The 19,960-nt window shown below is 42.6% G+C and overlaps 1 protein-coding gene across 1 annotated transcript; it reads left to right on the forward strand.

Moving 5' to 3' along the window:
* The first annotated feature begins 15,916 nt into the window (after window positions 1-15,916).
* On the forward strand, window positions 15,917-18,551 carry LOC142218630 (histo-blood group ABO system transferase 2-like). The gene is made up of 3 exons (XM_075287461.1): window positions 15,917-16,010; window positions 16,297-16,425; window positions 17,865-18,551. The coding sequence occupies exons 1-3, from the start codon at window positions 15,964-15,966 to the stop codon at window positions 18,547-18,549; spliced, it is 861 nt and encodes a 286-aa protein (XP_075143562.1). The 5' UTR covers window positions 15,917-15,963; the 3' UTR covers window positions 18,550-18,551.
* Window positions 18,552-19,960: the final 1,409 nt, after the last annotated feature.

A 19,960-nucleotide genomic window follows, 5' to 3' on the forward strand; every position in this document is an offset into this window, starting at 1 on the left:
TATGGTATCTTTGACCATACTAAATATTGCATTTCCAATACTATTGATTTCTAATTATATTGGGGGGATTATTAGGCTCTCTCCCCAAACTCCGCAACTACTATACATTGCATTTATCTTGGTTAAGCTCTGGCTTTAGAGTATAATTTTATTTTTATTGAAAATTGCAGTTTAGATTGTGAGCCCTACTGGGGACAAGCACTAAAGTACATGATGACTCTCTAAAGTACTCTAGAATGTGATGACTGTTTATAAACAAATGAGATGAATATTTAATGGTTGGTTTGTTCGCAAGTCAACATGGATTGGACATCAATTGTATTTGGCTCGCAATGTGATTACAATTGCAAGTGTGGTAGAGATTGTGATTTGTCAAATAAAACTCAGTTGGGATTCCTTGTGTCTGAGCTCTCTGTGGACCACGATGATGCTAATACAACACTTGTATAATGTCTGCCACCAGAATCCATTAAGAACAGTTTCAGTTCTAGTTTTTCTAGTCTCCATAAAATAACGTCCTGATAAAGAAAGATTGGGAATTACAAACTCAATAAAAATCATACACATTGTTTAATACTTTAGCTAAATTATGAAATTTTACTTCAAGATTCATAAGATTGAATAATAGCAATATCTTATTATAAACGCTTATTATAGTGATAGAATTGCTGCTACTATGTAACAATTACAGCTAATCCTCTTTATGGAGATTACTTGGAAAAAAAATGATATACTAACCTCCTGTTCTCATCCGCTCCCATTCTCCATGTAATTGCAGCTTGGCTACCATCTACTCTGAACAGTGTGTACTGTCTGTCTCTAGACTCATATAAGCTATTGCTAAATCTCCCAACTTAGTAATTCTTCCATAACTTGCCATGTATGCCTTTCAGGGTCCTGGATAACATGACATTCTGATCTGTAATACAGACAGCTGAATAAAAAAAAAATCTACCTAAATAATTTTCCTTCCAGATTTCCCTTTCAGGGTCCTAGGAAGGCTAGATAAATACACAAATAGGTGCCCCCCAAAAGAAAAAGATAAAAAATAACCTTTATTAAATATATTTTAAAATTTAAAACACTTAAATAAGCTGACAGCTGTTAGCCTCCAATGAAGCCTAATCACTGGAAGTAATCCACCCAATGTTAATACACTGAATAGCCCCTAGTCAATAGTGTGCTGACATACAGAGCGTACCACAGATATGATGTTTTAAAAGGCAACAATGTAACCACGATTGTTACCTACTGTGTGTGAGGCATACAAGTATGTATCCAATTCAATAAAGTTGGTATTCCTCCCTATTGATTGCACAAGCATCAATTGTCAGTTAGTTTCGATTCGGCTATGCCTAGAGCAGTAAAGTCAATGACCGTCTATTAAAGACCCCAATAGCCGCCCAAAATACTATATATGGTGGTCCCTGGCATGGATAGCGCCAACTTCAGATGTGAATTGCGCTATCTGAATGGCAGATCTAATGGGGGGATTCCCAACACACTAGGGGGCTGGTGGCTAAGATATAAATCACAGCGATAGTAACATACAAAGAAGAGTGAGTCTGGTATTGCTACACTTCTGGCAGTCCTAATGTCTCAACGCGTTTCATTACCCTAATGTAACTCATCAGGAGACTCTCTTTAATCCCTGCCTGGACTAGAAATATAGTTTCTATGCACCCTGATAACGGTGTGCGGTCAAAACCGCATTTCCCGGGACCCAGAAGGTAGGTCCCAGTACTCAAATGGAGGCCGAAGCTGCGCTCAGCACACTCCGTTCCTTTATGGACTCGGAGTGTAAAGAAACCCCACCCCTTCACCACACAGCCCAATCAGCTTGCGTCAGAGTCACTGACGTAACACAGCATCGTAGGAGAGGGCGTGTGAGTAATGGGGATAATCAAAGCGCTGCTCAAATAGCCAACGTGTGATCCCCACAGAAGGAAAAGTAAGTACATAATAATTTAAAGAACCTGTAGGTGTTTATGGCTAGAGGTTATCAGAGTGGCAAAAGCCTATACTATCAGGAATAATTTTACAGCCGTCACATCATAACATCGCTCCATGATCGCTCAATTAACCCTTGCGTTACCGCAGAGACAAAGACACACCGTCTGAACGCAATTAACCCCTAAGAGGGTGAATTAGCATGAAAGTGGTCCCAGAGCCCACAGCATGTTAAGGGGCACGATCTATACAAAAGGTATTGAGACGGTCTGTCAACATACTAGCCGGAACCCACATTATATGATAATAGTTCCAACTCCCTCTAGTAGGACAAACCCGCGAATATATGTAATAAAGTGACATGTAATGTTTATAATAGCATCCTGTGCTTATGTGTATTATTTATCAAAAAAGAGATACCACTCAGAAACAAACCTCATAGAAATACACCAGAAATGATTTTATTTCAAATGAACGGTAAATATGAAATTCCATCGTTCAGACCTCTAGGTTTAACTGATGCGAATTTAAATATCCAAAAGGCCTCACGGCGTAGAATCTGCGCATCCCAGTCTCCTCCCCTCACTGACTTAGGTACCCTTTCAATAACCTGGAATTTGAGGGCAAATGGATCCCCCCCATGACATTCCCAGATGTGCTTGGCTACAGGCGTATCGGTCTGTCTAATTACATCGCCGACATGGTCCAACACTCTACGTCTCAGCTGCCTCCGAGTTTTGCCCACATAGTTTTGTGGGCAGGGGCAAGTGATCACATAAACAATCCCTTCGGTTTTGCAGTTGGCAAAATCTCTGATACAGAAAGTGTGGCCAGTGGCACACGCCCGGACCTCAGTGCCTCGCTGTATATAGGCACATGCCCGACAGGACCCGCATTTAAAAGTTCCAACGGTCTGGGATCTGTTCAGCCAAGTTCTCTCACTCTGTGGGGGTGACAAGTGGCTATGAGTTATATCAGCCAAATTCTTCCCTCTCCGGAAAGTGACGGACGGATTATCAGGGATGACAGAACGTAGGTCCAGGTCCTGTTTGAGTATACTCCAATGCGTCCTTATAAGGTTAGTAACCTCTTTGGCGCAATCATCAAATGGCCCGATCATACGGATCAACCTTTCGTCATCCCTCCTACTCCTCGGGACCAAAAGTGATTCTCTCTGGGTTCTCCTTGCTGATTCCCTAGCTGCCTTCAGTAGTGCCCTAGGATACCCACGAGAGGCAAAACGTTCTGTAAGGGCCCTACTCTCGATGTCGTAATCCTCAATATTGGAACAGTTCCTCCGCAAGCGCAAAAACTGTCCCTTGGGGATACCCCGTTTCAGGGGTAGCGGATGGTGGCTGCCCCACTCTAGGAAGGCTAGATAACATGCAAAATAATTCTGTAATAGGGAGTACTAAATATACCTAACTAAATTCGCCACAACTTGACATATACACCTTTCTGGGTTCCGCAAAAAATTGGGCAACACCTACCTATATAAATCATTTTCTTTATGCCACAGAAATCTAGTTTTGCCTTTCAGGACTTTGAGAAAGCTTGGTGAATTGCACAAAGTAAATTAAAACTGTAAACGTAATCCTAACCTCTACCTTGTGTAACTTATGCTCAGGGGCGGTTCTGTTCCCTTCATAGCCATTGGGACTCCATTGATGTCAATAGTCTGTGGTGTCAAGCCAAAGATGGAGGCTGCAGGGGGGCAGGTATGTCTACATGATTTCTGAACTGCTTAAAGCTGCTATAGATAATACTACACAAATGTCTATAGATTAACTATATGATTCATGGATTAAATTCCTTAAGGAATTAGTATTCTTTTAATCCTGGAAAGGATCTATATATCAGGGGCAAACTGACCAGGGACAGATTTATCAATACCATGTTTTATACCACACGATTTGCTATTTTTCTAAAAGGTAGCATGATGAGTGCACGGGCAGGAAGAAATTTTTTTTTTTACTGAAATAAAAGATGCCTGAAATCTACAGCATGTATAAATTGGCATAGATGTCAATACAGACACACAGCCCTGTAAGAGGAAGATCAGAGGCATGCTTCTTATTATAAATGAGGTCCATTCTTCCCCAGAAACCTCCACAAAAAGACTGGCATTCAATATGAGAGTCTTCATAGGTCAACCCTAATACACACAATACTTATGCAGATCAGATAATATGCAGATGCTTGTAGAGAATGGACTCAGTGTTATCTGTGTGTTCACATAGTGGTAACAGACAAGGCTTTATCAGCAAACTGCAATTAGTTGAACTAATTGCCTGCTGACAAGAGCACTAAGTAAGTGACTTCAGTTGTCCTATAGGTCCATGGTTATAGCAATGCTGTGTAAACAATGGGAGGAATAAGGTCACATAGCAGGCAAACAAAGCAGCATTTCTAAAGTAATACCGTATTTTTCGGACTATAAGACGCACTTTTTTTCCCCAAAATTTCGGAGGAAAATGAGGGTGCGTCTTATAGTCTGAATGTGGGTGGAGGAGTGGGTTTGCAGCATGGCTGCGCTACTGCCACCGCTGGTTTTCTTCAGCAGCAGTAGCGCGGCAATCTGCAGGCCCCGGCAGCTAAGACACTCCCCGGCATCTGCTGTAATAGACCGGCAGATCCCGGGGAGTGTCTTAGCTGCCGGGGCCTGCAGATTGCCACGCTACTGCCACCGCTGGTTTTCTTCAGCGGCAGGAGAGTGACAATCTGCAGGCCTCGGCAGCTAAGACAGTCCCCGGCATCCGCCGGTCTATTACAGCAGATGCCGGGGAGTGTCTTAGCTGCCGGGGCCTGCAGATTGCCGCGCTACTGCCGCTGAAGAAAACCAGCGGTGGCAGTAGCGCGGCCATGCTGCAAACCCACTCCTCCTCCACAGGTCCCGGCAGTCAGTTAGCCCCGGGGCCGGTCCCCACCGGCCCTATACCTTTAGTGATGCAGGCCGGCTCCTGCACGGCGAGGCCGCAGGAGCCGACCTGTTCCGATGACAGCCGGGAGCCTAATGAAGGCTCCGAGGCTTGTCATAGATATATATTACTATCGCGGCTGGTCTATGACCCTCCGCGATAGTAATGTATAGAATCTCCCATAGACGGCAATACACTTGTATTGCCGTCTATGGGACTTGCAATCAAATGATTGCAGGTTCAAGCCCCCTAGGCGGGGGATAATAAAATAGTAAAGAAAAAGAAAAAAAAAAAAACTTAAAAAAAAATATAATAAAAAATAAAATAAATAAAAGTTCACCTCCTTTCCCTAGAATACATATAAAAGTATAACATTACTGTGAAACATACACATTAGGTATCCCTGTGTCTGAAAATGCCCGGTCTACTAATATTTTTATGTACAGTGAACGTCAAAATCAAAAGTGCTAAACCGCCGGGTTTTTCTCTCTGTTTTGCCTCTGAATTAAATAAAAGGTGATCTAAGCAATAAACATTTCCCAAAATGGTATATCTAAAAAGTACACCTGGCCCCACAAAAAAAAACGCCCTATACATCCCCGTACAGCTGCAGGGTCACCTGTCAATGTGGCCTTGCAGCTGTTCCAAAACTACAACTCCCATATATTAAATATTTTACCATTTTTTGCCTGAAAATTTTTTTTCCCTATTTTTCTCCTCTAAAACCTGGGTGCGTCTTATAGTCCGAAAAATACGGTATATTTAGGAAAGTCTTCAATTTACATAAACTACCAGTATAGAGAGGATCCTTGAGATGGGACAACCCCTTTAATGGTCCTAACACAGAAACACTTTTACGCCCTCTTGTGGCAAGACAAAGCGTTTAATATGACATAACTGCAGTAATACAACATTTCCATCTGGGCACATTATTTTTCTTGTCAATGAATGTGTTTGCTGTTGTGTTACTATGACTTGACGTCTTGCTTGGCTTGTGATTGTCCTCTTTCTTGAAGGAAAATGTCACAAGTAATGACATCATCCCACCCACACTGCAAGATATTTCTGGATTTCCTGCTCTGCAGAGGGACATCAATGGGAGTCAGAGCTAACCTAACTGATCCCACCAATGGCATATGATGATAGGTCTGTATGATCTTTTAGAAGATGGAATAAAACCATGTTGTCATGAGAAAGCACTGCTTTAAGATAAAATCTTATGTTCTCCCCATGTTTTGGGGTTTCTCCAGCTACTCCAGTTTCCCACAATCCAAAGACAGAGTGGTAGTAAACTTAGATTGTAACCCCTATATGGGATAGTGTTGACAATATCTGTGAAGCATAATATGATGGAGCTATAAATCTATAAAAAAAAATTATGTGATACTCAGAGAGAGTTATAAATGAGGGTAATCCAGTGATGGGTACTCTTCTGAAAAGATATGTAATGGGGCACATCATGAGGTTAGATTTGACACTTTACCTGCACCTGTTTTACACATTGCCAGGCTAGCTTTTTCCTGTTTATACAGCAGGGGGCGCTGTTGACTAAGCTATTTTTTCTTTTTGCAGCAGCGCTTTATATGGATTGGGATATTTTTGATATCAAGAATGAATCAGAGTCACTTTTTCCTTTTTAGAAAACAACCTATATAGCATGACTAGAAATATGGAAACACACGTTACTTATAGATGAATAGGAAATTATGAAATTGTCATGTACAGTATTTCCCAGTATCCTATACCCACATATTCTGCAAAAGTCATCTGTGGTTAAAGGGGTTTCCAGGCATATAAAAATGGTATCAATACGATGCACTGAGTTAAAAATCCAAAGAGTTCCTACTCACCTTGTCAGTCCCCCACTGCTGCCATTTGGATTGTCCAGGTTCCTGCTGCACTCAGGACTGCACTGCTAATGAAGCGAGGCAAGGCGGCCGCCCCAGGCGGCACTTTCAGTGGGGTGGCAAATTTGACTATTTTATTTAAATTTTTTTTTTTTCCCCTAAACTAGCCCAAGACAGGCCGCCCTGAAAACAAAACTGAGCGGCCCTATCCTGGGCTGGCTTAGACCTCTGCGTAGGCGGCATCATCACTGAGAGAGAGACGTCTTATTGCCGAGTGAAGGAAAAGGCGGCAGCAAGGGATCACAAGGTGGGTAAGTATCCCCAGCAGGTAGCGGCCTATTTACCTATCTCTCTGGGCCTGCTTATGGCCTGAAAAGACCCCAAAGCATAATAATAGTTCATGGGTGGGCCACTATGAGGCATAATAGAGGTTGCAGGGTCCACTGTGGCCCCTAAAACCACTATTATGCCCCACAGTGACTCCTGAAACCTCTTTTATGCCCCACAGTTGCCCCTGAAATCTCTATTATGCCCCACAGTGGCCCCTGAAATCTCTATTATGCCCCACAGATGCCTCTGCAAACTCTATTATGCCCCACATTTGTCCACCCAACCTCTATTGTGCCCACAGTGGCCCACCCAAACTCTATTATGCCCCACAGTCTATTGTGCCACTGTGGGGCATAATAGAGATTGCAGGGGCTATTTTTGGGCATAATAGAGGCTGCAGAGGACACTGTGAGGCATAATAGAGGCTGCAGGCGCCGCTGTGAGGCATAATTCCATGCAAGGGACATGTATAAAACCATAGGGGACTTTATGAATAAAAGGGGCAATATATATATATAAATTATATATTGATGACCTTTTCCCATTCTTACCAAAAAAAATGTTGATGAGAGCTCATGAAGTTCTATGTAATCCAAGCGGTTCCCACAAAAAAAAATATAGCGCTTATATAGGAATATTGACCAAAAAAAACCCCTCTGACTCTCTGAAAGTAGTGATATAGGACAACAAGGAGAAGGGGGCACCACTGCTGGAGGAACCAGGGAGCATTTCAGTCGCTCAGAACAAGTGCTAATAGTTACTGAGAAAAATTCTAAGACTATAAAGTTTGTGTATGTGAGTGTGTATACAGTCCTATGAAAAAGTTTGGGCACCCCTATTAATCTTAATCATTTTTAGTTCTAAATATTTTGGTGTTTATAACAGCCATTTCAGTTTGATATATCTAATAACTGATGGACACAGTAATATTTCAGGATTGAAATGAGGTTTATTGTACTAACAGAAAATGTGCAATATGCATTAAACCAAAATTTGACCGGTGCAAAAGTATGGGCACCTCAACAGAAAAGTGACATTAATATTTAGTAGATCCTCCTTTTGCAAAGATAACAGCCTCTAGTCGCTTCCTGTAGCTTTTAATCAGTTCCTGGATCCTGGATGAAGGGATTTTGGACAAACAATTCAAGTTCAGTTAAGTTAGATGGTCGCCGAGCATGGACAGCCCGCTTCAAATCATCCCACAGATGTTCAATGATATTCAGGTCTGGGGACTGTGATGGCCATTCCAGAACATTGTAATTGTTCCTCTGCATGAATGCCTGAGGATTTGGAGCTGTGTTTTGGATCATTGTCTTGCTGAAATATCCATCCCCGGCGTAACTTCAACTTCGTCACTGATTCTTGAACATTATTCTCAAGAATCTGCTGATACTGAGTGGAATCCATGCGACTCTCAACTTTAACAAGATTCCCGATGCCGGCATTGGCCACACAGCCCCAAAGCATGATGGAACCTCCACCAAATTTTACAGTGGGTAGCATGTGTTTTTCTTGGAATGCTGTTTCTTTTTGGACGCCATGCATAACACCTTTTTTTTATAACCAAACAACTCAATTTTTGTTTCCAAAATGAAGCTGCCTTGTCCAAATGTGCTTTTTCATACCTCAGGCAACTCTATTTGTAGCGTACGTGCAGAAACGGCTTCTTTCTCATCACTCTCCCATACAGCTTCTATTTGTGCAAAGTGCGCTGTATAGTTGACCGATGCACAGTGACACCATCTGCAGCAAGATGATGCTGCAGCTCTTTGGAGGTGGTCTGTGGATTGTCCTTGACTCTTCTCACCATTCTTCTTCTCTGTCTTTCTGATATTTTTCTTGGCCTGCCACTTCTGGGCTTAACAAGAACTGTCCCTGTGCTCTTCCATTTCCTTACTATGTTCCTCACAGTGGAAACTGACAGGTTAAATCTCTGAGACAACTTTTTGTATCCTTCCCCTGAACAACTATGTTGAACAATCTTTGTTTTCAGATCATTTGAGAGTTGTTTTGAGTAGCCCATGATGCCACTCTTCAGAGGAGATTCAAATAGGAGATCAACTTGCAATTGGCCACCTTAAATACCTTTTCTTATGATTGGATACATCTGGCTATGAAGTTCAAAGCTCACTGAGGTTACAAAACCAATTTTGTGCTTCAGTAAGTCAGTAAAAAGTAGTTAGGGGAATTCAAATCAATAAAATGATAAGGGTGCCCATACTTTTGCACCGGTCAAATTTTGGTTTAATGCATATTGCACATTTTCTGTTAGTACAATAAACCTCATTTCAATCCTGAAATATTACTGTGTCCATCAGTTATTAGATATATCAAACTGAAATGGCTGTTGCAAACACCAAAATATTTAGAACAAAAAATGATTAAGATTAATAGGGGTGCCCAAACTTTTTCATAGGACTGTATGTATGTGTCATTGTGTATGCGTGTTTATGTGTGTACGTGTATATCTCTGTGTGCATGTATGTGTGTGTATGTGTACATGTGTTTCGGTATATGGCATACCTCCCAGGGTTCCTGGATTCAGCAGGACAGTCCTGGATTCTGGGTCCTGTCTCGCTGTCCAGGTCGGCAGGAAGTATGTCCCATCTTCAAGTCATCTGCGTCCAGACAGTGCAGAGGAGTGGAATACATATGTGAAGCAGAAGCCGTCTGCATAAAGATCCTGCCTTAACACTCTGTCCCTATATGCTCCAGCACCAGGAGCTGTAAGCGTGATGTGATGATGTCACTGAAGCCTCTGGGACAAGACACATTAGCCTGAGCTGCAGGGGAGTGAGGAGAGGTGAGAATCAGTGTTGTATGTTAAACTTTGGCAGATGAGGAGGGGGCGCAGATGGAGGGGACATTAAACTTTTGGTTCCGATAAAGGGGGATATTAAACTGTGGGGCAGATGAAAAGGGAGATTAAACTGGAGGGCAGATGGAGGGGGCATTAAACTGGGTGGCAGATGGGAGGACATTAAACTTTGGGTGCACATAGGGGGATATTAAACTGGGGGCAGCTGGAAGAGGACATTAAACTGGGGGAAGCTGAAGTGGAACATTAATGTCCCCCCAGTTCCCCTAATTTAATGTTCCCCTCCAGCTACCTCATTGTTTAATGTTCTTATCCAGCTACCCCCAGTTTAACGTCCCCTTCCAGTTGCCCCTACAGTTTAATGTCACCCTCCAGCTGCCCCAGTTTAATGTTCATCAGCTACCCTCACAGTTTAATGTCACTCCCAAGATGCTCAATTTAATGCCACCCTCTAGTTGTTCCAAGATTAAAGTGGGGCATCTGGAGGGGGGGGACATTAAAATATGGAGCAGACGGAGGGAGACATTAAAATGGGCCAGCTGGTGGGTGACATTAAACTGTGGGTGCACCAGGAGAGGGACTTTATACTGTGGGGGCAATTGGAGGGGAACATTATAATTAAAGATGAGTGAACAGTGAAATATTCGATATATTCGATATTCGTTTCAAATAGCCCCTCAATATTCGACTATTCGAACGAATATCGAATCCCATTATAGTCTATGGGGAAAAAAAGCTTTGTTACAGGGGAAACCACTATTCGATTCAGGAGGGTCACCAAGTCCACTATGACACCTCAGAAAATGATGACAACACCTCTGGAATGCAACTGGGACAGCAGGGGAAGCATGTCTGGGGGCATCTAACAAGCCCAAGTCACTGTATTATGCCACTAATAATGCACGCTAGTTCTGCTGGAGGAGGCGGAGTCTAAGATCGGTCCACAGCAGTCTCCATTGTGGTCTGATCTCAGATGTAGCAGAGTTCAGCGCACAGCTCTGCTACATCTCATATATAGCAGAGTTCAGCACACAGCTCTACTACATATCAGATGTAGCAGAGTTCAGTGCACAGCTCTCTCAGATGCAGCAGAATTCAGCGTACAGCTCTCTCAGATGTAGCAGAGTTCAGTGCACAGTTCTGCCACATCTCAGATGTAACAGAGTTCAGTACACAGCTATGCTACATCTCAGATGTAGCAGAGTTCAGCGCAAAGCTCTGCTACATTTCAGGTATAGCAGAGTTGAGCGCACAGCGGGAGCTGACTTTTTCCCCTAGCAATGCATTGACCAGCGTTGATTGGCCGAATGCCATACAGTGTACAGCATTCAGACAATCAATGCTGGATCTGCAGGAGGAGGCATAGTCTAGGATCGGTCCACAGCAGTCTCCATTGTGTTCCGATCCCAGGTGTATCAGAGTTCAGCGCACAGCTCTGCTACATCTCAGGTATAGCAGAGTTGAGGACAAAGCTCTACTACATCTCAGATGTAGCAATGTTCAGTGCACAGCTCTGCTACATCTCAGGTATAGCAGAGTTCAGTGCACAGCTCTACTACATCTCAGGTATAGCAGAGTTCAGCGGACAGCTCAACTCTGCTATACCTGAGATGTAGCAGAGCTGTGCGCTGAACTCTGCTACACCTGAAATGTAGTAGAGCTGTGCGCTGAATTCTGCTACATCTGAGATCGGACCACAATGGAGACTGCTGTGGACCGATCTTAGACTCCACCTCCTCACAGACGAGCCTCCGGCAGAACCAGCGTTGATTGACCAATGCTGTACACTGTATGGCATTCGCCCAATCAATGCTGGTCAATACATTCCTATGAGAAAAAGGCAGCTCCCGACTTGCAACTGCCAGGGATCCCAACTAGCATATAATGGGCTGCCAAGAGATGTGCTTGCAGGTGAAGTTTGAAAGTGATGAGACCTTGCCAGCCACAGCTAAATGCTAGAGTAAGTTCAATGCAAAGACATCGTGGCAGCGCATCATATGCTAGTCAGGATCGCTGGCAGCTTGCGGTATGCGGGAGCTGACTTTTTCCCATAGCAATGCATTGAGCGTACTCTTGCGTGTATCTCAGGCTGGCAAGGAAGGTATATAGAGCACCAAAGAGCTTTTCAAGTAAGATTCCTACCTAAATAAAGCTAATTCCTAGCTAACCCTGTCTAGTTCACAGTCTCATATGAACCGAATCTGAAATCCACGATCCGTATAAAGTGGAGGTCACCTGATTTAGCCAGCCAATTAATTTTTCAGATTTATTTTTCGATACCTACGTTTTCCTACTTCCTATCCCATCTCCCCTGCACAGTTATTGGTGCAAAAAAAGCACCAGGGAAGGTGGGAGGGGATACGAATTTTTAGTGCGTTTGCTGCGTGATATTCGATTGGAATTGAATACCTCGAACAGCCTGATATTCGTTTACCAATTCGATCGAACACCGTTCGCTCATCTCTAATTATAATGTGGGGGGCATATAATATTTGGGTGACTGCAGGAATATTGCGTGGGAGCACAAAGAGAAACGGATGAGAATGGGTGGAGTCAATGTAGAAGTGGGTTGAGCTAAATTTGCATTGGCATGCAATACCCACAAATTCTGTCCCTCTTTTGACGTTGGGAGGTATGGTGTGTATATGTGTCTTTGTGTACATGTGTTTGTGTATGTGTTCATGCATATGAGTGTATGTGTGTGTGTAACTTGTGAATACAACCCTGAGAGGAGGAGATTATGTTCCAGCCCCATCACTAGCTCAGCAACTGAATGATTACCTCGGACTTCTCACACTTATTTGAGGCAGACATATGGGAAATGTCACTAAACCTTAATTTCACTTTGTGTGCCCCCATATGTGTCCTTCCTAAGACTCACCTGTCTCAATGACAGTTTCTACTAACTTTCTGAGGAGTATTATATTTTTTTCTCTGTAACTAACATTCACACAAAAAGTGGAAAGAAACTGGAAGAAAATGCACATTCCGCGGTCTTATATTAGCAGGACCCTGGCCGCCTGCATACTGTTTTTAGTGGGACTTTGGTAAGTTTTTTTCATTATGTTTTTGCATTTTTTAATCTATTGTTTTCCATGTATTTTCTAATCCAATGTGCTTAATTTATGCATAATATTTAGTCGAATCATTGGGTCCCATAAAAAGGACAGATCTTTTATTATTACAGAAAGCTTAACTAGTTGACCTTAATGGTTGGTTGGACTCCTTTGCTAGGTAATTGCAGGGGGCCATGATTGTCATGGAGGCTATGGCCCGGCCTCCTGGCTGCCATGGAAATGCCTCAGAACCTGCAATAGTTTAATGTCTGTTGCTATCATCCTATGATGGAAGACAGCAATGGACATTTACAATAGTAGTCTGAACGCCCCCTTAGACTAACAGGAAAAAGACAAAAAAAAGCTGGCAGATCAGAAATTAGACACCTAGGCAATAACGTACATATCCCTTTGTGTTGTGATTTATGGACCTAGCTCCAATTTCTTATTGCTCTCAGTCAATGGAAACCTTCTTAAAGCAAGATAACAAGTTGTCATAGGTATATCTAAGAAACTTTGTAATATATATTATTAAAGGAACAGGTTTCCTCCTCCATATATTAGTCTGCTCTCCTCCTTATCTTCACTATGATTATCTATCTAGCATCCGTATCCACATTAGTTTCACACACATAAGTCTACATAAAAAGTTACTCAGCCTGACTGATGAAAAGTAAACACAATTCTTCATTAAGATATATTAATACATTTTCTTTTATTTCATGTGTACCATTCATTTATGAAAAGTTGCTTTATAGGCGAATACACTTCAAGGCGAAGGCCTCACAAAGAAGTGCTGCTGAAAAAAACTGCGGCCACAATGCATCGCAGTTTTTCCCGAAGTGTTTTTCAAATTCTACTTCCATTATATCTATAGGGAAGCTGCCGGTGTTTCCATAGGTATAATTGACATGCTGCAATTTCCAAACCCACAAAAAAAAAAAACTCTGCAGAGATTTTCTGGAATGTTTCAATGGGATTATCCAGAATCCCATCCACTTTGCAGGTAATGTAAAATGCAGCGTCTTTTGCATTCATGTGTTTTCTTACCCTTAGGCTAAGGCTAAATGGGTCAGATCTGCTACAGGATGTTTGCAGTAGACATTTCGCAACGGGCCCATCTACGGAAAATACAGCCAAAGCTGTGGTGACATAAAATCAATAAAACTGCGGTGAATGCTAGGAAATACGTTCACTGTTCATTGACTTGAATCATGTGACCATAAACTCACCGTGACATACTTTGCACAACACAGTCAGGTGTTTTCATGGCATGGTTAACTCTGTAGTTGTTTTTAGGCTGAGTTCACACAGTGCTCTTTCATTAAGAATAGCATGCGTTTTTAAGTGCAGTAATGTCTAGCACGTTACTATGTAATGATAGGTCAGTGGTGTTAAAGAAGTGTTAACATCTATTGTAATAATGTTTGTTATGTAAATGGAATGACTGTTGCAAAGAAAAAACTCCATACAGTATTGGCAAGTGTCAGGATATTATTTAGCTTAGTGATCAGAGTGAAAATTGCAAGCAGCACTTTTCTCTCCGCATGTTTCGTGTGGACACCATACGGACCCCATTATAGCGCGGGTTTCCTAAAAGTAACCACTGTTTAATGCATATAGGTTTCCATTTGGGGGAACAGAAACCTGAATGATGATGTGAACCGACCTAAGTCTATGAGAGCAGGTGAGTCTGTCCGGGTGCCCTTCATTATACTACAGTATGCCCGGTAGTATAGAATAGGGATACGGTATAGTATGTTGTATATTTCTTGAGCGGGGCTTTATATTTTGTCTCTCATTTACAGCATACAGAAATCAAATCTAATGTTTCCACATACTGTACAAAAGAAGAGACAATTGACTGGTCAGGGCTCGTTCACATCTGTGCCCGGTCTCCGTTCTGCAGGTTTCCGTTTCCTGCACAAAACAGAGGCAGGAGACGGAAACCTGCAGGACTCTTTCAAACCCATTCATTTGAATGGGTTTGAAAGATGTCCGGCCGTGAGCGTTTTATGCTCTCCGCCACGAAACCGCTTTTTTTTTAATCGGACACAGAGTCTGACATGCAGTACTCTGTGTCCGGTTTTAAAAACCGGTTTCGTGGCGGAGAGCATAAAATGCTCACTGCCACTCATGACCGGACCCGCTCTGACAGCTTTCCGTCTTTTGCCTGCAGAAGACGGAAAGCTGAGAACGGAGACCCGAACGCTAGTGTGAACCTAGCGTCACAGGTAGTGGCAAAGAAGACAACGGAGCTGGAGCAGTGTAAGAAGAATCTGCAATTAAAAGGTTATAAAAAAGAGGTAAAGTACCTATAGCGCCCCCTACAGCATTCCCTGACTACACCCCCATTTTTTTAAAACATTGACAAAAAAAATGGTACTTATGTCAATGTTTGTCGCAAGTACTATTTAGCAAGTCATAAACCCAACATTTACAACTTTTTAGCATCACTTTTTTTGGCGTATGGGATTAGTAAATGAGCCCCATTGTCTTTTAGGAAGCCCTACTGTTTACAATTTAGTAGACTATTATGGCATCTAAAATCAGCACCTTCATGTATTATGGGCAATGGTATGCAGAAGGAACTCTGTCCCTTTGATCAAGGCAGCTACGAGGTTAACAGGAAGACCTCCTCTCTGTTCCTTTGATGCTCACAGAGTTTCTTCTATAACCAGGATGTCAAATTCACAATACAAGTCAATTACAGCCTTCACTCAAATAGACCAGCACCTTCAGTTTGATGTTCTGTTCATACAGTAAACACTGGGTCTGTCAAAGGAGCAAAAAGGAGATCAGTGCTCCGGAGGGGAGCACATAACTGGAGTACTTTCTTTAATGCCTCCAATTTTACCAACTAAAATGTTGGTAACTAGGCAACACTATTAAAGTACATGTGAAAGGGGTAACTGATAAAGTACATAGAGAAATAAACCCTTTATCTGTAATTCTGTCTCATTCACAGCGTACAGAAACCAGATCCATCCAAACAAGAAGAGACAATTAATTGTTCACAAAAAATAGGAGAGAAGGCAATAGAGATGGCGCACTGCGAGAGGAAGCTGCTCGTAAAAAGTGGAAATCATAGGTAAGTTACAGACTGATATAATAAAGTAGGTCTTTTTGCATTAATATGGGCATATGATGGGTTGGTTTTTGTGAGACAATACAGAGGACAGCAGTGAGACCTTTTCCCAACAGTACTCCCTGGCATCTTCTGGGTACTGACACCTTTATAAAACTTAGTAGGTATTAGTAAGGGGTAAAACCTTTCGTGTTAAAGCCTCAGAACACAATATTACAACAGATGTGGATATATACACACATAGTATATAGATATATCATTATTTTGACCTTTTCTCTTTTTTTGGTAGAAAAATGGCTCTCAATGTTCTGTCTCCCTGGCTTGCCCCGATCGTCTGGGATGGAACATATGACTTGAGCATTTTAGACAAACAACACAATAATACAAGAATTGGACTGTTTGTATTTGCTGTCAAAAAGTAAGTATTCTAGAATGGAGCTGGTGGAAACGCGTTACATATGGACAAGCTTTTAGAGTGATAAGCTCACATCACCTAATACTATAATACTATATAGTGTAACTATGCACAAGTGCTTCCCCTTTAAAGAGGACCTTTCACCATTTTGCCCACAGGCAGTTCTATATACTGCCGGAAAGCTGACAGTGCGCTGAAGTCGGCTTTCCCAATGTGGGCCCGGTGTGAAGAGCTTACGGTCCCAGTACCGTAGCTCTTCTATGGTCAGAAGGGCATTTCTGACAGTTAGCCAGAGACGTCCTTCTTCACAGCACAGCCAATCGCGCTGTGCTGTGAGAGCCGGGAGGAACGCCCCCTACCTCTGCTCGCAGTACTCGTCCATAGACGAGCAGTATCAGGGAGGGAGGGGGCATTCCTCCCGGCTCTCACAGCACAGCGCGATAGGCTGTGCTGTGAAGAAGGACGTCTCTGGCTAACTGTCAGAAACGCCCTTCTGACCATAGAAGAGCTACGGTACCGGGATCGTAAGCTCTTCACACCGGGCCCAGATCGGGAAAGCCAACAGTGTGCTGAACTGCCTGTGGACAAAATGGTGAAAGGTCCTCTTTAAGGCAATGGGACACTATGATGTATGACAATACATATGAAGATCAGATAATATGCGTCTCGCGAATCTACCTGAAGACACTCCCTCCTCCTGACTAGGCCCATTCATTGGGCCTAATCCATAGCGGAGTGAGCAACTGGATGCACCAATGGAAAGGGAATTACTTCATCCTGCGTATGATGGAGCTAGTTTATGGCACCAAAACCATCTGTCGGGTTCTCTTTAAAAAGACAAGGCAGACATTTCAAGGCATTTAATGCAGGAAACTGGCTATGAAGCCACCACAAATGGTGCATGGCACCCACTGCAATGCCACTGATCTGCTATACATAGGGCATAGACTGTATACAGACGGCAGAGGCAATATGCCCAGGGCTAGACTTTATTGCACCTGGGGCAAAGGTCACATTTGCTACCTTAGCCCTGTATGTCAAAAGTGGTTGTTGGTGCCTCCTCTGGCACCTGGACACATGCTCCTGTTGTCCCTTCCCTAGTTTTACCCCTGCACAGGGTACAGACCCACTGCATGTAGGACCTTACCACAGAACCACAACTAAGATTACATTCACATTACTTTTTGCAGTGTCCCTCTAAGGTGTATGAAGAAAAGATTTCTCGATGTATATCTCCTGCCTTTTACCTCCAGATGCAGCTATATAGGTTTACATTCACCCTTTCCCGTAGTCTCACAATATCCATACCAAAATGCCACCAGGCCTGAACAAGACTGCTCCAAAAACAGATCACAATGAGAAATGTTATATAGATAAATTTACTAAATAGCTTCAGGTTACAGTCTATTATAGTAATAATGGTGTAAATGTTCTCCTTTCAGGTATATTCGCTTTCTTCAGCTATTCCTGGAGTCTGCAGAGCGTTACTTCATGGTCGGTCACAAAGTTACTTACTATGTGTTCACTGACAAAGTCGATGAAGTAGTTAAACCCAAAATAGCTGATGGTCGCATCCTACAACTTCACAGTGTGGTTGCTGACCAACGCTGGCAGGACGTGTCTATGAGAAGAATGGAAATCCTCACAGTCTACACCAAGAAGCATATGCCAAATGAGATAGACTACCTGGTGTGCGCCGATGTAGATATGGTATTCAATGATCATGTAGGAGTCGAAATACTCGGAGACTTGGTGGCTACCATACACCCAGGATATTTCCTTGCTGAACCACAGCATTTTAATTATGAGCGAAGACCAATATCTGCAGCATATATACCAGATGGGGAAGGAGACTTCTATTATATGGCTGCTTTTTATGGTGGAAAAGTGGACAAAATATACAGACTCAGTATGGCATGTAAGAATGGTATTATAGAGGACAAGAAAAAGAATATTGAAGCTTTGTGGCAAGAAGAATCTCATCTCAATAGATATCTAGTGTACAATAAACCTACCAAGGTCCTTTCTCCTGAATATATCTGGGACACTAAGCTACCTCATGGAGAATTCATCAAGAAGAAGCGATTCATAGCAGTGCACAAAGACCACCAAGAAGTCAGGAACTGAAATAATGTGATATAACTTATGTAATATTATGTATTTAATCTAGTTCTCTATTAAAGCAAATAGAAGCAAACCTCTAAGTGGTGTGTTACAGTCCTTTGGAAATCAATTTCAGCACCCCATCTTGACAGAAAAATCAGAAATGTAGATATATTTGCAAATTTATAAAAAAAATAAAAACGGAAACATCACATGGTCATAAGTATTCACACTCTTTGCATATTTACTCACATGCTGTCCATTTCCTTCTGATCTTCCTTGAGATGGTTCTACTCCTTCATTGGAGTCCAGCTGTGTTTAATTAAACTGATTGGACTTGATCAGGAAAGGTACACACCTGACTATATAAGACATCACAGCTCACAGTGCATGTCAGAGCGAATGAGAATCATGAGGTCAAAGGAACTGCCCAAGGACAGAATTGTGGCAAGGCACAGATCTGGCCAAGGTTACAAAAGAATTTCTGCAGAACTCAAGGTTCCTAAGAGCACACTGGACACCATAATCCTTAAATGGAAGAAGTTTGGGACAACCAGAACTCTTCCTAGCCCTGGCCGTCCAGGCAAACTGAGCAATCGTGGGAGAAGAGCCTTGGTGAGAGAGGTAAAGAACCCAAAGATCACTGTGGCTGAGCTCCAGAGATACAGTAAGTAGATGGGAGAAAGTTCTACAAAGTCAACTATCACTGCAACCCTCCACCAGTCCGGGCTTTATGGCAGAGTGGGCCAAAGAAGACTCTCCTCAATGCAAGACATATGAAAGCCTGCATAGAGTTTGCCAAAAAAACACATAAAGGACTCCCAGACTATGAGAAATAAGATTCTCTGGTCTAATGCGACGAAGATTGAACTTTTTGGCATTAACTCTAAGCGGTATGTGTGGAGAAAACCAGGCACTGCTCATCACCTGCCCAATACAATCCCAACAATGAAACATGGTGGTGGTGGCAGCATGATGCTATGGGACATAGACAGGATGACTGGTTGCAATTGAAGGAAAGTTGAATGCGTCTCAGTACAGAGATATCCTGGAAGAAAACCTTTGTGGCTTGTCAACATGTAGTTTGGCAAATTCCTGTCTGGCTTTTTTATGATTTGTTTTCAACAATGGTGTCCTCCTTGGTCGTCTCCCATGAAGTCCACTTTAGCTCAAACAACGAGTGATTATGAAGATAATCTTGTTTCCCTAAGTCCTAACAGCGGCACAATGTGGGGTATTTCTGCCCCTGTGTGCTGGTAGGACAGGCGGATATTTAATTAGCCAATAAGATGCGTGGCAGGCCCTATAAGAGGGCACAAGAACCTCCCCTCTGCGTGTAAATACAAAAGTACCTCCATAATATTTATATACAGCTTTTAGACATAAGATATGATTCCCAGGGTGGGAAATCTTGTGCCGCTGTTAGGACTTAGGG

The sequence above is a fragment of the Leptodactylus fuscus genome, chromosome 9, assembly GCF_031893055.1.
Source record: "Leptodactylus fuscus isolate aLepFus1 chromosome 9, aLepFus1.hap2, whole genome shotgun sequence".
Taxonomy (NCBI): Eukaryota; Metazoa; Chordata; class Amphibia; order Anura; family Leptodactylidae; genus Leptodactylus; species Leptodactylus fuscus.

Excerpts from the sequence above, each read along its gene's own strand:
- LOC142218630 (XM_075287461.1), top strand. The coding sequence starts at position 15,964 with ATGGCGCACTGCGAGAGGAAGCTGCTCGTAAAAAGTGGAAATCATAG. Across the intron at positions 16,011-16,296 it reads GTAAAAAGTGGAAATCATAG|AAAAATGGCTCTCAATGTTC; the intron begins GTAAGTTACAGA and ends TTTTTTTGGTAG. Across the intron at positions 16,426-17,864 it reads TTTGTATTTGCTGTCAAAAA|GTATATTCGCTTTCTTCAGC; the intron begins GTAAGTATTCTA and ends TTCTCCTTTCAG.